Source organism: Hylaeus volcanicus, unplaced genomic scaffold, assembly GCF_026283585.1.
Source record: "Hylaeus volcanicus isolate JK05 unplaced genomic scaffold, UHH_iyHylVolc1.0_haploid 12237, whole genome shotgun sequence".
In the NCBI taxonomy this organism is placed as follows: Eukaryota; Metazoa; Arthropoda; class Insecta; order Hymenoptera; family Colletidae; genus Hylaeus; species Hylaeus volcanicus.
Window position 1 is genome coordinate 241,672 of NW_026533172.1, and position 14,567 is coordinate 256,238.

Genomic DNA, 14,567 nt, shown 5'->3' on the forward strand with positions numbered 1-14,567 from the left:
ACTGTTCCTGATCAGAAATTTTTTTTAAATTTTACGAAGTAAAATATATTTTTCAAAGAAGAAAACTAAAAAGACATTTTTTGTTTCTTAATGTCATACTTTAAGTAAGACTCTAGTGATAAATTTGGAAGAGAAATTGGTAGTTTTTGTTGTTAAAAAAAAAATTTTTACTATTTAAAATGGAAGAAAAAAAATCTCCGTCTTTCTTAAGAATTTTTATTGCTATTTATATTTTTTTTAATATTGCTTTGGCCACTTTATTAACCCTGTTCTCACAGGTAAATTTAATTTTTTTTTAAAAAAAATAGCAAAATTTTTTTTGACATATAATGAAATAGATTCTTACCATTATTGTGTTATTTCCAATTTTTTTTACAAACCTACGTTTACGTTACGTCGTGCTCGGTGTTATTTTCCGTTTTTGGAATGCTTTACGTATGCTTTTTTTATGAAAAGAAAATTCCATGTTTTATTATAAGCTTGACGTGAATATTTTTTTTTTAGTTTTGATTTGGTTAAATCCTTTTTGGAAATTAGTTGTTATTCGCAACCCACCTAAGTTTTACAAAACGTCAAAGACAATTATTACAGTTAATCACACAAGTAATGTCGATCCTTGGATTTGCTGTGGATCTTTTTTTCCCTGGGAAACTAAATATGTTTTAAAAAAAGATTTACTTTCCTTACCGATTGTTGGTTGGGTTATTCGATTAGCCGGTGATTTACCTATACAATTTACTAAGGAAAAAGGTAACTTGTCATAACAGTTTTCGAATTGCATTTAAAGAAAAGTTGAAAACATGACTGGTTGATGGAATAGGGATTAACAAGATTATATAGTATTTTTGTAAACAATTCTTCAGGAGGTTGGGGAACTGATCCTGCATCCGTTGAAAAAGTATTTGCACAAACAAAGATACTACAAAATCTTAATATAGGTCAAGTTGTATTTCCTGAAGGTACAAGATCAGCCAGTGGACGGTTAAAACTTTTTAAAAACGGTTTTTTTCAATTTGCTTTAAAAAATAATATCGAAATTTTACCTTTCGGTAAATCAATACATCAATTGTTGTATTTCTTTAAAAATTTTTGACAAAATGATATCCGTTTAACATGAAACGTGTAAATCTTATGAATCAGTTATTCATAATGCCAAGTCATTATGGCCAGTAGGCTCTTGGCTTCCCGATAAAGGAACTGTGTACGTAGCGTTTGGAAATCCTATTTTACCAGAGGTAAACCGTTTCTAGATCTTGAACAAGTTTTTCATTTTCTTTTTAACGAATGGTTCACTCATTTTAGGAAAATGATACCGTTGAAACTTTTAAGACCAAAGTACGGGATTGTATGATTTCACTTCTACAACAATGCCCACTTTATGATAAAAATGTGAAAATTCTTCCTGAGTATAGAAAAAAATTCACCTTTGTGTTTCAGACTGATGCTCCTTTAGACGAGTACGCTAAAAATCGCGGTCATGGAGTTTATGGAAATGGTATTGATACTAGTCTTCTCGGACGATGTGAATAAATTCCTTTTTAATGTTTATTTAAAAAGTATTTAAATGGCACGGTCAACATTAATATTTGCCAGATAACTAAAAAAGAAACGCTTTGAAAAGTTAATTAAAGAGTAGCTTATAAAACAAAGTCTACTTATAATTTTAAATTGTTTTACTGAGTGTATAGAATAGATTTACCAAAAATTGTTTAAAAAACATGCTAGTGAATTCATAGTGACAGGGTAGAAGTCTCTACATGTATGTCTGAAATAGCAATAATTAAATAAAAAATTGAAGAGAAAATCTTGCGAAAGCCGTGAATTGAAATTGATAGTGTTGTTGAAAACGTTTTTTTAATTAATTTATTTTATATTTAAGGAGAAAAACTCCTGTCATAAATAAGTCATGTGTTGTCACCACAACAAGTTATAAAGCATAACCTAGCATGCTTTACCCTAGAGCCACAATTTGCAATAATTCAAGTTAAAAATGAAAAATTTCTATAAGGAACAATTTACATCTATCAAGACATTTGTGGAAAGGATCTTGAACGTTAGTCATTTTTCACGAAGGTTTTTGAATAAGTGATGTCAGAACATGAAAATGACTGATATGTTAAATAGTTCAGAAATGGGGGACAGTTTTTCTTAACACTTTCTGAAAAGAAAAGTGTTACAACGTTTTGTATCCTTGTTTTATTTTTTAAAAAAAATTAAATGATGAAAAAAGTCATATCGACTGGAGTTGTTTCAGAAGAAGAGGAAGAATGTAGTGTACAATTGTCATGTTCTATAGATGAAACGAACAAGCTTCGAAAAAAACTTGGTTTAGCACCTTTACGTCTAGAAAAATCTCCTAAAATTCATGTTCAAGATACTGTTGCGACTAGTGTTGAAGAGGAAGCAAACGATGATGACGGTATTGGTTTCAAAGTAAGAGAAAAGTTGTTAAAAGAAGGAGCGCACACTCAGTTAGGAAATGAAGAGGATTTGAATTTACTGAATTGGATTTCACGTTCGAGAGCGCTGGATGCTCAGAAAAAAAGTAAAAAAGGATTATTGTTAAATTTAACAGAGGAAGAAGAAGACGATAAAAATGAAAGTGGTGCTCACAAAGATGAAGATGCGAATTATATGGATTTACGAATCGCTCACAATATATCTTCGTTTCATAATTTGAAACCTGGGTGTGATATTGTTTTAACATTAGAAGACTCTAAATTACTTAATTCTAAAGGACAATTGGAAGCTGGGAATGGATTTTTACAAAATGAAAACATTTTACGAGACGAAAGAAAAAAACTAAATTGTCGAAATCGATTATATAATCCTATCGATTCCAATACAACGGATCATGAAGATCAAGTGAGTTCAATGAAGAATTCAAATGGTATTTTATCCTTGTACGATGAATGGGGTGAAACGGATGGAGGACTTTCTTCATCTTCTTCCTTCAAAAAAAATGTAACAGAAAGCTACCCTAAATTATCTGAAATATCTGAAACAAAACAATGTGTTAAAGAAGATCGGCCTTATATTTCCCTTGAATCCAAGACAAGTATTCAACGAGATTTTATGAATGAACAAGAAGTGGCACAATATCAACTTCAATCTCAGAAATCTCATACAAAATCGATTCTAGCCCAAAGAAATGAATGTTTGCTGAAAATGATGAAGCGGAAAAGAAGAAAACATACCATGCTAACAAAAGAGGAAGCACAAGAAGATACTGAGGCTACCTTTTTATCTCCCTTGCTTCGCAATACAAAGTACGCTAACTTTTCTACATTATATCAATTTTAATTTCTTACAAGTGAATCGTTAAAGTAAAAGATTTTTTTTTTCGAATTAATTGTTTTAAATAGGAAATACGTTCAACATTTCATTTTAAAAAATAGAAATGTGGTTTTCTAATGTGTTTATCATTTTAAAATGGTTAATGCTTATGATTGATTTTGTTATTTCATAGTAACTAGAATAGTATGATGTTTTGTCAGAAATTTACCTATAGTTCTTGGTTCAGATGATGTCGATCTAGAAAACACTTTTCTTTATGCACAATTATCAAGGTACTTTATGCAAATGATTGGAGAAATGCTCATTCTAGAAATACAAAAGTCGATTGCTTTTTTAGACAGCTACCCAAACTTAGTCAAACAATTGAAATGACAAACCAAACGAAGGCATGCAAAAAATTATCGGCATCTCAATCGTGTCGCACGCGAGACCCCGCGCATTCGGTTTTTGAAAACGTAAAACAATGTGAGAAAAAACAAAGGGATTTTAAGAGCGAAGACCAAGAAGGGGAAGTTACCATGCAACAAGAAGGTACCCAAATTTTTAATGACAAAAACAACTGTAATATGCATTTTCATTTTTTCGTTGAATGAAAAGGCAAAGTTGAGTACTCCGATATTACTGAATTTTGTCGTACACTCGAAACACCTTTTGAGAAAATGGCATCTTTCAAAAAAGAATCCACAAGTCCTTGTCATCTCCCAGCAATGTATCAAGAAGACCCTCTTTCACCAGAATTGTCAACTTGTAAAATGGATGAAAAAGATCATTCGAGCGATGTTTCACATGTTAGTAACACTTTTACCAAATGGAGATAAAGAACAATTTTTCTAATTATCTTGTGCTATTATAGATTGGCATGCAAAACGACATTAGCGAAAAAGACAAAGCTATAGTCCAAAATGTTTTAGTCGAGGAAGTTTTGGATGGAGGTCTAGTGTCAGCGTTAAATTTTTTGAAATCTCGAGGTAACGAAAAAGTGATGAATGAAACAATTGGTGAAAAAAATAGTTAATTTGTTTTTTTGGATTTTTATTAGGGGATTTAGAACAAGATATGCACCGAAAACGAAAAAAAAATGAAAATGTTTTACTTCATATGAGTACTAATCCCAATGATATAAAACTAGAATATAAAGATGAATATGGTCGTGTTATGGTAAGGTTTTTCATAAGATTGCATTCCAAACGACTTCATTAAAGCTGAATGTAATTCAACATTATTTTTGTTCGGCTTCAAATTACTTTCTGCTGATAGACGCCTAAAGAAGCTTTTCGATACATATCATGGGTATTTCATGGTAAAGGTCCAGGAAAAAAAAAGCGTGAAAAATTCTTGAAAAAAATGGAAATAGGTAAGAATTTCGTTTTTTTTTTTTTAATAAAACTCATTTCCTTTTTAATATGATTAGAGAAAAAAATGAAAGGTGTCTTATCCAATCCATCTCAATTATTAACAATGCGTGCATTACGCAAACAACAAAAAACGGGCCAAGCTCACATTGTTTTATCTCGAAAGACATAATTAAGAGAAAAAGATAGAAGAAACCTTTTTTTTTGTTGAATGTTATTATAGATGAGTGTTGTCTTACTATATGGGCTCAATTTTATCCCGTTTGATGTATTTAAAAACACTTTTATTCATTTTAATACATAAAGAAAAAGTCCTGTTAACATTGCATATTTTGTAGATTATTTTGTAGCATGGAGTTAAATCAACGTTCGGTGTACTGTTGTTACGCGTCGTTAAGCGAAGAGGATTAAAAATTAATATAAGGCGACTTTGGTTCTTTGTATTTTTGCTTCTTCAATTAAAATGCTTAATGCATCTTTGATATAAAGACCTTGAAGAGCGGAACAACCAGTAACGCAAACTATACGTGCAAATGTGTCTTCTACTTGAAGTGGTTCTGGATACATATCGTAGGTTAATGTATTTGTGGATGAAGGGGCGCGAGATAATTTTGTTGATAATACTTTAGACGTCACACGTTTAAGATTCGTGTCGACTGTTGGACAAGCTGATGTCGAAAGAGTCCATTCATCATTATATGAAAATTCTTTTTTTGTTACAAATCGATTATTCGGCATTCCTGAATGAATATCTTGTTGAAAATTGAAAATTTGAGCTTGTTTTAATGCATTTTGAAGACCTAACATTTCTATCAGTTGATCTATTGTTAGTGTTACTGTTTTTAAATCTTGCTTATTAGCTAAAATGATAACTGGTACTGAACGATCACATAATGCAGGATGGTTTAAAACATATTCCATGGTATTCGAAACTTCTCGCATTCGGTGAATATCTGTACTATCCAAAACAAAAATAATACCATCACATTCACTATAATAATTCTCCCATAAAGATCGTAACATAATTTGACCTCCTAAATCCCAAAAAATTCCAACAAACATTTTATCTATAGAAATGGTACATAAATTTAAACCATACGTTGGGGTAATTCGGTCTACGGGAACTTTTGTTTCTCTTGATGGATAAAGATTCTTAATCGCCTCAAATGTTGTAGTTTTCCCAGAATTATCAAGTCCAATAATTAAAAAACGTAACTCCTCTTTATATGTCATCCATTTCCAAAAACCTGACACTAACGAAAACATTGCAAGTATTCTTTTTTTTTTTATTACATAAATCTTTTAAACATTTTCTTCATAAAGTAATAGTGATTTCACTCTTTCAATGCTAGCGTCATCAAAAAATCATCTGTCACACAGATTGTTTTATGTGCTTCTTAAAAAATTTAGGAATGGGAAAACTCTTCGTTTAAAAATATGTATCACACAGGTTTTAATATTTTTTACAGAACCAAGCATCGAATTCGCATTGAACAAAGTCTACAGCATGCAATAGTTTTGTGAAAAAGAAACAGGTTTTAAGTTTTCTCAAACCTATTATGTTTATTTTTTAATTTTCCCTAACAGACAAAAAAAAACGGTGTGGATTACGTTTTTTTCGTAAAAACGATTTTAATAAATGTTTGTTTTGAGTAGTGCGTAAGTTTTGGATTACTCGAACAGTGTTTTGTTTAAAAGGATCAATGGGTTTTTAACATGCTTTGCATGAATTTTTTATTCACTACATTCTTCTTGTCATAAAAAATATTCACAAAATCTTACGTTTACTAAAATGTCTCTTTTTAAAATAAGCAGCTTTATAACAGCTTGTGGGGCTTACGGATTATATAATACGCACAAAAAACATCATGGACATACGACAATGGCCAAATGTTGCGGAATTGTCGGATATATAGGCTCTAAAAATGCTCAAGAAGTTTTATTAAACGGATTGAAAATTCTTCAAAACCGAGGTTACGATTCCTGTGGTTTATCCACTTTATCTGAATCCAACGAGTTATGTACGGCTAAATTCGCTAGTTGTGGCACAACGAGTGATTGTATTGACATTCTTTCACGACATCTTAAAGACGTATGTTACAAAATATTTTGAAAAAATTCATTCTTATTTTTTTCATTTCTTTAAGAATCCAGCAAACCATCATATGGGGATTGCACATACTCGCTGGTAAGTTGAACTTTCTGGATTGTGTTTTGTATGAATTTTATATTTGAAAATTTTTTCTTCAACAAAAAAAGGGCAACGCATGGAGCTAAAACAAACACGAATGCACATCCACACACTGATTACGTAAGTCAAATTTTCCATGTCCTTTCGAGTCAGCTGTGATCTCAGCATGAAAACAAAAAAAAAAAAAATTTTTTTTCATTTAAGAATAAATTACTTTTGAACCACTGACAAATAGTTTTGTTTTCAATTGATTTCGCAATTTTCTACTGTATATATTAGAAAAATCGTTTAAGTTTGGTTCACAATGGAACAATAATTAATTATCAAAGCATTAAGAAAGATTTAGTTGCAAAGGGAATTCCATTTAAAAGTGATACCGACTCGGAAGTCATTGTTAATCTAATAAGCTACGTATGTGCTCAGAAATGTTGCCTTTGCGAAAAATAACAAAAAAATGTCTGTTCATTTTATAAGCTTTTAGACGAAACGAAAAATGTCTTACAGGCTACTAGTAAAGCGTTAGAGTTACTTCAAGGGACATGGGGTCTAGCGATTATTTCAAAAGAGTGTGATCAAGAGATTATTCTAGCACGTAATGGCTCTCCATTAATTGTTGGATGCTGTCAAAACGAAGTATTCGTGGCGTCCGAAGTACGAAGCGTATTGTAATATTTTGTTTGTCAAATTGTCAACTCGGTTTTAAATGTGTCCATTGTTGAATGTTTTTTTTTTTTTTCAATCTCTCTCGCTTGTTTTTTTCATCATAGCCAAGCGCTTTAGCCATGTATACAAATCAATTCGTTGAGTTGGATGATGGTGAGATTTGTGTTGCGAAAATTGATGGGATCCAAAATTTAGCAGCCCAAAAAGATTTATTTGACGTACCCATTGATAATTTTTCCTTATCACCAAGTCCGTATGATCATTGGACTTTGAAAGAAATTATGGAACAGCCTGAAACCGTGGAAAGAGCTTTGAATTTCGGTGGAAGACTGCACCCAGTTGGTTACAGTGTAAAGCTAGGAGGCTTAGAACAAAGTGTAACTGTGATATCGAAAATTCAAAATTTAATCATTACAGGGTGTGGTACATCATTCTATGCGGGGATGTGTGGAGAATTGTTGATGCATCATCTGGGATGCTTTGAAACAATACAAACACTGGACGCTGCTGAAGTTACCAGTGAACGGTTTCCGAGGACGTCGTCCTCAGGTGTTCTCTTATTATCCCAATCTGGGGAAACTCATGATACCATTCGGTAAGGATTTCATAAATTTATTTTTTTTGAAATGAAAACTTTTCTAACAATTCTTTTTTTCTAGCGTGTTTCGTATGGCTGCGAATCTTTCCGTTCCATGTTTTTCCGTGGTTAATGGCGTCGGGAGTCAACTAGCGCGTTTAACCAAGTGTGGTGTTTACCTCAACGCTGGTAGAGAAGTGGCCGTCGCATCTACAAAAGTGTTTCTATCTCAAGTGATTGTATTGTCTCTTATTGCGGTCTGGTGGGCCCAACGTCATGTATGAGTTGTAACATATGTTTTACTCAAATCCAACAAATTTTGGCATGTATATTATTTTTTTTTTTTAATTCGTTTTTAGAATATATCTTCCGAAAAGTGCCAGACTATGATGCGATCTTGTAAGAGTCACACATTTTAGAGAAGAATTCACGTGGCATATTGACATACAAAAAACATTTAACGCTTTTTCCTTGTGTTTTATTTCTTCTAGTATGCCGTTTACCCTTATCTATTAAAGTACTTTTAAAAGATCACCGTCCATTCAAGTGAAAAAAAAAATTTTGACTTTTTCTTTCAACACAATGTTTTTATTGGGGACTGTTTCAGAATATTAGCGGACACTTTAAAACATTGCCAAAATATATTCGTGTTAGGAAAAAACGTAGGTTACCCTATAGCATTAGAAGGTGCTTTAAAAATTAAGGAAATATCTTATATTCACGCTGAAGGGTACGAAGCTGTTTTTGTAATAAAAGAAAAATCCATCTGTCTAAATAACAAGGTTCAAAAAATGTTGCATTTTATTTTCGTGTTAGATTTTCTTTAGCAAGCCTGAAACATGGTCCTTTAGCTTTAATAGATGGTCACGCAAAAAGTCCGGTGATCCTCATTTGTACAGGGGAATCGGAAATGAGTTTTTTGGAAAGTACTGCAGAGCAATTAAAAGCTAGAAGAGCCTACGTTATTGTTATAATTGAAGTGGATAAAGTTTTGAATACCAACGTGGATACTCATCTTTTTGTACCTTCCAATGATATTTTTTCACCTCTATTAGCCGTCGTTTGTCTTCAAACTTTAGCTTATTATTTAGCTATTTCGAGGTGATGTGTTTTTTCATTTCCTTTATTCTATAAAGAAAATCTCTTTTCATATTATGTAGAGGGATTAATCCAGATAAACCACGAAGTCTCGCAAAAACAGTGACTGTGTCATAAATTGTTTAAAGTGACGCTTAGTTTTATTACCTTTTTTAATACAAATTAAACGTCTTTAAATCACCATTTTTAAAAACTTCTTTTAACAAACAAAAAATTAGTTGAGTTGATGTTTTTCTGGACTTTTCTTACCATGAGATGCATTTAAACAAAAAATTCGTTTATAGAGTCAAAATACGTATTAAAGCGGACGTCTCAAAATGTTACTGCTTTTTTAGAAAAAAAATAAAAAATAATTGGTAAAAAAAATATTATTTTATTAAGAAAACAATTTTTTTTTTTTTAATTTATAAAAAGAAATTGGTCGATAACACATTGTTGGTAAAAAAATCAACATGATTCCATAGAAAAATTCTGAAAAAAACAAATGTAGTGTACAAATTTTGTGGAATTTTAAATACATCAAATGAGTTTATAATTTTTATTAGCAAACACTAATTATAAGAGTTTCTTAATTCTGATTTGTAGAGTTTTTAGTAAAAAAACAGAAATCACATGAAGTTTTCCATATAGCGAGAACTTTTAAAAAAAAAAAAGGGCATCCAATTGAACATCTCTACTGAACGAATTTAACGGAAAAAAACATTTCAAGACTTGTTAAAGAGAATTCGGGGAAAAAATAAATACATTTTTTATTTTTTCTTAAAGTAAAAAACAAAGCCAATTTTTTTTTTTTATACAAAAGAAATTAAAATCCATTTCAAAATATTTTTTGTTTTATAAAATCATCATTCTTCTTTATTGATTTCAATAGATCACGACTAAAAAAAATTTCAAAATTCTTTTCCTTTTTTAAAATCTCCAAAACAAAATAACCAACGGGCAACGTGAATGGCAATGTTTTTTTTGTATAAGTCCAAATTCTCGTATAAACATCAAATGGAATAGTATGGTTTAGATCTTGTTTATTTTTTTAAAATAACGTTTTTTTTCTTTTCTTCTTTTAACAATTCAATTCGAACAACAGAAACAGGGTTTCAACTTTTTACTAAATTAAAAAAAGACATCAGCGCAAAAAACTTGAATTGCAATATTTCTTTTTTCTTAATAAAGTAATTCGGTTTTCACAGTCTTATTGTTGATATGTTGGATTTTTGCTATTTCAGCTATCTGTTTGTTAAGAATCAATCGATTTTTTTTCGTTCTCCTCTTTCACTTTTCCTCTCTCTTTCCTTAATTTTTATGTTCCCTTAAGTGCAGTGTATTCACAAGTAGGACTTGACAGTTATCACTAACCTCATTCATGTTTTGAATGCCCTTTATATGTTTCTCTACTTCTAAAATTGTAAAAAACTTATTATTTTCTTCCGTTCAATTTTTTCTCGTCCTTAAACTTTGTGCTTGTTTCATTTTTGAAGTTTATTCAAAATATTGTTCAATTGCTGTATCCTTTTTTTTGTTTTCTGTAGAACAAAAAAACCAAGGATTTGATCGACAACTTTAAAAAAACAATTTGTGTACGTGGGTATTGAATTTCTTTAAAGTAAAAAGTATGGCCGACTCAACGGCAACGGCTACGACAGAAAATACAACGTCGAAATCCTTCGGAAATCAGGAAACGTGTACCATTGCTCGAACAATGTCTCGTCATAAGAATTTGTATACCTCATGTTTTTCTTGTTTAACACCGTTTTCTATAAGTTCTTCAGCGCATAGTGTATCATTACCTTTTTCAGTCAATATTCACCCTTCATTAAAACCAAACCATCAGCGTTATTCTTGTTACGAATCGTGCACTCCTGTCGACAACATTTCTTCCTGTTTTTCAGAAACTGATGCCAGTACCATTGTGCATTTAGTTCCGGTTATATGGCTTAAACCTCATGAGCAATGTTCTTATGAACGGTATCTTGAAGTTTTCTTTAAAACAATTCAAACAATGGCATATGATTATCCCATTATTGTGGATCATAACACAGGAGTCATTCTAGATGGCCACCATAGGTTTCAGGTTGCGTTAGCATTACGTTTAGAAGTCATTCCTGCTGTTTTAGTCAAATATGAAACAGATACAACAATTCGTGTGGTTCCATGGAAAACGAGTCACATCACGTCAACATTATCTTCTAAAGAACCTTCTTTTTCATCACATGCTATTCAAGATGAGAATCATGTGTTCAATCCATCGGATCAATCATTCTTTGTAACGGATAATTCAAGTGAATTCATTAACTCATCAAAAACGTTCAAATGTTCAAAATGCAATCCTGATTTCATGACATGTCCGATTTCGAGTACTAAAAAATGGGGCATTTTCTCTAAATGTAATCATAATAAGAGTTCTTGTTACTATTTTCCAGACTGTCCTAATTTCAAACGATTCAATACATTGTTAAACCCCACTTCTATTGATTGGTCATTAGACCAACGTTATCAAACACTTAAATATAAAAAATATTTTCAGCAGATTTCTGTTTTCGAAAAACAAAATTTCAGCAGGTTACTTAAGCATTTAGTACAAAACAATTTAAATTTCTTTACATCTGAGCACCGATCCAAATTTAATATCTTTTTCACTTCCCGAATAGATGAATCCGTGTCGTCTTTATTAAATCAAAATACTAACACACTTTTAACAAAACAAAGTACAGAATCCATCCAAATGTCTATAGAAAAAACGTCAAAAGTACCTTCATCAGATAATTTGAGAACACCTTTACTAGAAATGTTAGAAAACAATTCACCCACTAGTTTTTCTTTTAAAGACATTGATCACTGGTATAATGTTTTGTTTAATAAAAATTCAGTTAAATCTGCATCTATCATATCAAAGGAAAATGTTCTTAAGGCTGGCTTATCAACTGCACTTTTTCCACCCAAAACAACACGCCATTTGTTTCCTGATAAAATGTTATCAAGTTCTAAATTTTTCTACTTGTATTCATTATTTTAAAAATTTAAAATAAATCAAAACTTGTTGTTTTTTTCTAATTTTATAAAGTATTAATTTTCAAGAAAATGTGTATTGTGCTTCATTTAAAGAAAAAAAAATTATTTTTTTATCTCAAGATAAAAAAAACTAACAGTATTTTTTTTCGTTAAAATTAGTAATGCTAGCCAATTTTTTTTTCTTTAAATAATTGGTATACAATCGCACATAAAGTATTTAATAAAAAAATTAGTGGTCATAGCATTTAAAAAAAATTATTAAACATATGTAAATTTACATGTCACTTTTTCTTGGTCACGGAATCTGCGAGTGGTGATTAATTAGTGGCCTTTTGTGTTAAACACACAGTTTTTTTAAAGATGAACCCCGAATTTGTGTTTTTATGAGACGGGCTTCCGTATGAACGTACTATCCGTACAAAAATAATTTGATGATTCGAACTAAGTAAAATATTTGCGTTTGAACGTTTTCTTGAAATATGAAATAAACAAAATGGAAATGAAATGTGTTTTTGTTAAAGAAAATTAACTTGTAGTAAAAACACAAGCGTTCGAATTGCCAAATATGTTTTTAAAAAAAGGCAGCATTCATGCGCGATTGGGTTGATACTAGGAAAAAAAAATCGTTGTGTTACGGTATAAAGGACAACAAATTCAGCTAAAAAAATTTTGGTGATAAAATAAAATGAAAGGAGTGTTTGCTGAATCTATTATAACATAGTAATAAGAAGATACTTAAAGGTCATTCGTTTACAATGGACACAACAATGTTAATCGTGCTTAAACAAAAGTTGTTTCAAAAAAGAATAGTTCATTCAAGTAGGGCAACATAGCGTACTGAAGTCTTTGTCGAGTGAACGAATTCCCGTAACAGTTTTATAGTCAGCTTTGTAGGTACAGTCACCAGTGAAACGGGTTGACAATAACACGTACAATGTAATGGTTTAAAGGAAATAAACGGGAACCATCTATTTTTTTTTGTTAGGTCATTAAAAAATTCAACGTGTGGTGTACCGCGCATCATGTCGTTAAAAAAAATGGAAAAAAAAAAAAAGACGCAAACAAACATAGAGCCAGCTGACCCAGTCGTTTCATCAAGTAGTGAAGTATGTAGTGATAGCGATGCTGTTACTTATTGCCCTGATATAACTTTGAACAATCCCATAATTGAGGAGGAATTACAGAAAAAATCTCTCCTTCGGTCGCATAGTTACTCGGATACGGAAGAAAAAGTCAAGAAAGAGAAAAAATCTACTAAGGCTAAAAAAATGATAAAAAAAAAGGGTCTGGCTGGTATCGCTAAATTATTTAGCGAAGATATTGCCGTTGAATCACTTAAACGTTTTAAAGAAAGAGGAGTGAAGATTAAAAATAGTATGCGTAGTTCCCCATGGATTCTTAGCTTATGTGTGAGTCTTGCTAGTTTTGGTGTCATGTGGGGAGGTTTTTTTGGTGCTGTTGGATATGTGTTCTCCTTTCGTTTTATAACCGCTATTATAAAACTTTACCAAGTGTTATTTGCCATGGTGTGCTTAAGTCTTGAATGTGCGCGATACGTTCCAGGTCTTCAAATTAATTCCATATTACAGCAATTAGCTCCCATTGTTCGATTAAATATTGGGCGTGGTTGTTTACAAATAATAACAGGCATATTAGCTGTGGATCATCATCCGGGAATTGTTGAATGGCTTCCCGGAATTATTTTAACAACGAGTGGTTTAATTAATGTAATTTTAGGAATACGATGTGCGTTACAAATGAGAAAATTAATGCTTTTTTATCAAACTTCAGTAGATGATAGAGGGGATACATCCGGAGAATTCCGTAATGTTTTCAGGGATTCCAAATTACAACAATCATCCGAGGTGGTTTTTCGTGAACTTCATACGAAATTTAAGGAATTAGATACGGATGGAGACGGAAAACTTTCACAAGAAGAACTTTCTGCAAGCTGTAAAACCTTGAATCTATGTATCAATGACGAAAAACTCACAATGATATTTCAAATACTTGACTCTGGGTCAAAAGGTTACATTGATCTAGCAGATTTTGAGGCATGGTGGTATCGAGAAAAAAGTCTTTTAACAGCTATGTTAGTTTAACATTTTTTAATTCGTTAATTATTTTACCTTATTATAATAACTAATAAAAAAAATTAATTTTCGAATAATTGCAACAGGAATTCTTCCTATTGTGATTATGGTCACTATTACAATTACGAAACAACAGTAAAAATTCTACAGTAGATACATTTCCACTGAATATCACGAGAACAAAACACCTTTGGCATTAAAAGTTTTCTTGTAGAAGAACACGTATGAGACTTTCAATGTACAACTCGTTTTATTTCAGATTGCGAAATTTTTTCAAATCTGTCTACTCA

General features: G+C 31.3%; 4 protein-coding genes across 5 annotated transcripts; 3 read left to right on the top strand and 1 right to left on the bottom strand.

The window, feature by feature from the left end:
- The first annotated feature begins 107 nt into the window (after positions 1 to 107).
- LOC128884275 (U4/U6.U5 tri-snRNP-associated protein 1-like) lies at positions 108 to 4,942 on the top strand. Its single transcript, XM_054137551.1, has 14 exons — positions 108 to 278; positions 339 to 435; positions 505 to 750; positions 864 to 1,049; positions 1,141 to 1,235; positions 1,303 to 1,335; positions 1,438 to 3,269; positions 3,498 to 3,569; positions 3,635 to 3,828; positions 3,895 to 4,085; positions 4,151 to 4,265; positions 4,337 to 4,455; positions 4,555 to 4,651; positions 4,709 to 4,942. The coding sequence occupies exons 7-14, from the start codon at positions 2,218 to 2,220 to the stop codon at positions 4,819 to 4,821; spliced, it is 1,953 nt and encodes a 650-aa protein (XP_053993526.1). The 5' UTR covers positions 108 to 278; positions 339 to 435; positions 505 to 750; positions 864 to 1,049; positions 1,141 to 1,235; positions 1,303 to 1,335; positions 1,438 to 2,217; the 3' UTR covers positions 4,822 to 4,942.
- Positions 4,943 to 5,063: 121 nt separating this feature from the next.
- LOC128884278 (ADP-ribosylation factor-related protein 1-like) lies at positions 5,064 to 6,301 on the bottom strand. 2 transcript variants are annotated; one of them, XM_054137553.1, is made up of 2 exons: positions 6,204 to 6,301; positions 5,064 to 6,149 (listed from the first exon to the last, which is right to left on the bottom strand). In XM_054137553.1, the coding sequence occupies exon 2, from the start codon at positions 5,913 to 5,915 to the stop codon at positions 5,064 to 5,066; it is 852 nt and encodes a 283-aa protein (XP_053993528.1). In that variant the 5' UTR covers positions 5,916 to 6,149; positions 6,204 to 6,301. The 2 variants fall into 2 exon arrangements, with proteins under 2 accessions (XP_053993528.1, XP_053993529.1); XM_054137554.1 differs by lacking the exon at positions 6,204 to 6,301 and having other exon boundaries at positions 5,064 to 5,902; positions 5,943 to 6,095.
- Positions 6,301 to 9,426, top strand: LOC128884277 (glutamine--fructose-6-phosphate aminotransferase [isomerizing]-like). Its single transcript, XM_054137552.1, has 12 exons — positions 6,301 to 6,741; positions 6,797 to 6,837; positions 6,909 to 6,960; positions 7,120 to 7,251; positions 7,315 to 7,491; positions 7,608 to 8,098; positions 8,163 to 8,358; positions 8,440 to 8,479; positions 8,572 to 8,626; positions 8,688 to 8,810; positions 8,897 to 9,181; positions 9,241 to 9,426. The coding sequence occupies exons 1-12, from the start codon at positions 6,442 to 6,444 to the stop codon at positions 9,293 to 9,295; spliced, it is 1,947 nt and encodes a 648-aa protein (XP_053993527.1). The 5' UTR covers positions 6,301 to 6,441; the 3' UTR covers positions 9,296 to 9,426.
- A 1,361-nt stretch (positions 9,427 to 10,787) lies between these two features.
- Positions 10,788 to 14,424, top strand: LOC128884257 (uncharacterized). Its single transcript, XM_054137512.1, has 2 exons — positions 10,788 to 13,911; positions 13,976 to 14,424. Exon 1 carries the CDS (start codon positions 10,788 to 10,790, stop codon positions 12,186 to 12,188), a length of 1,401 nt encoding a protein of 466 aa, XP_053993487.1. The 3' UTR covers positions 12,189 to 13,911; positions 13,976 to 14,424.
- Positions 14,425 to 14,567: the final 143 nt, after the last annotated feature.

Bases quoted from the DNA above. Each gene is read 5' to 3' on its own strand.
- LOC128884275 (XM_054137551.1), top strand. From the start codon at position 2,218: ATGATGAAAAAAGTCATATCGACTGGAGTTGTTTCAGAAGAAGAGGAA. The intron at 3,270-3,497 runs GTACGCTAACTT...ATGTTTTGTCAG, and splicing joins CCCTTGCTTCGCAATACAAA to AAATTTACCTATAGTTCTTG. The intron at 4,266-4,336 runs GTAACGAAAAAG...GATTTTTATTAG, and splicing joins AAATTTTTTGAAATCTCGAG to GGGATTTAGAACAAGATATG.
- LOC128884278 (XM_054137553.1), bottom strand. From the start codon at position 5,915: ATGTTTTCGTTAGTGTCAGGTTTTTGGAAATGGATGACATATAAAGAG.
- LOC128884277 (XM_054137552.1), top strand. From the start codon at position 6,442: ATGTCTCTTTTTAAAATAAGCAGCTTTATAACAGCTTGTGGGGCTTAC. The intron at 6,961-7,119 runs GTAAGTCAAATT...TGTATATATTAG, and splicing joins CACATCCACACACTGATTAC to AAAAATCGTTTAAGTTTGGT. The intron at 9,182-9,240 runs GTGATGTGTTTT...CATATTATGTAG, and splicing joins TATTATTTAGCTATTTCGAG to AGGGATTAATCCAGATAAAC.
- LOC128884257 (XM_054137512.1), top strand. From the start codon at position 10,788: ATGGCCGACTCAACGGCAACGGCTACGACAGAAAATACAACGTCGAAA.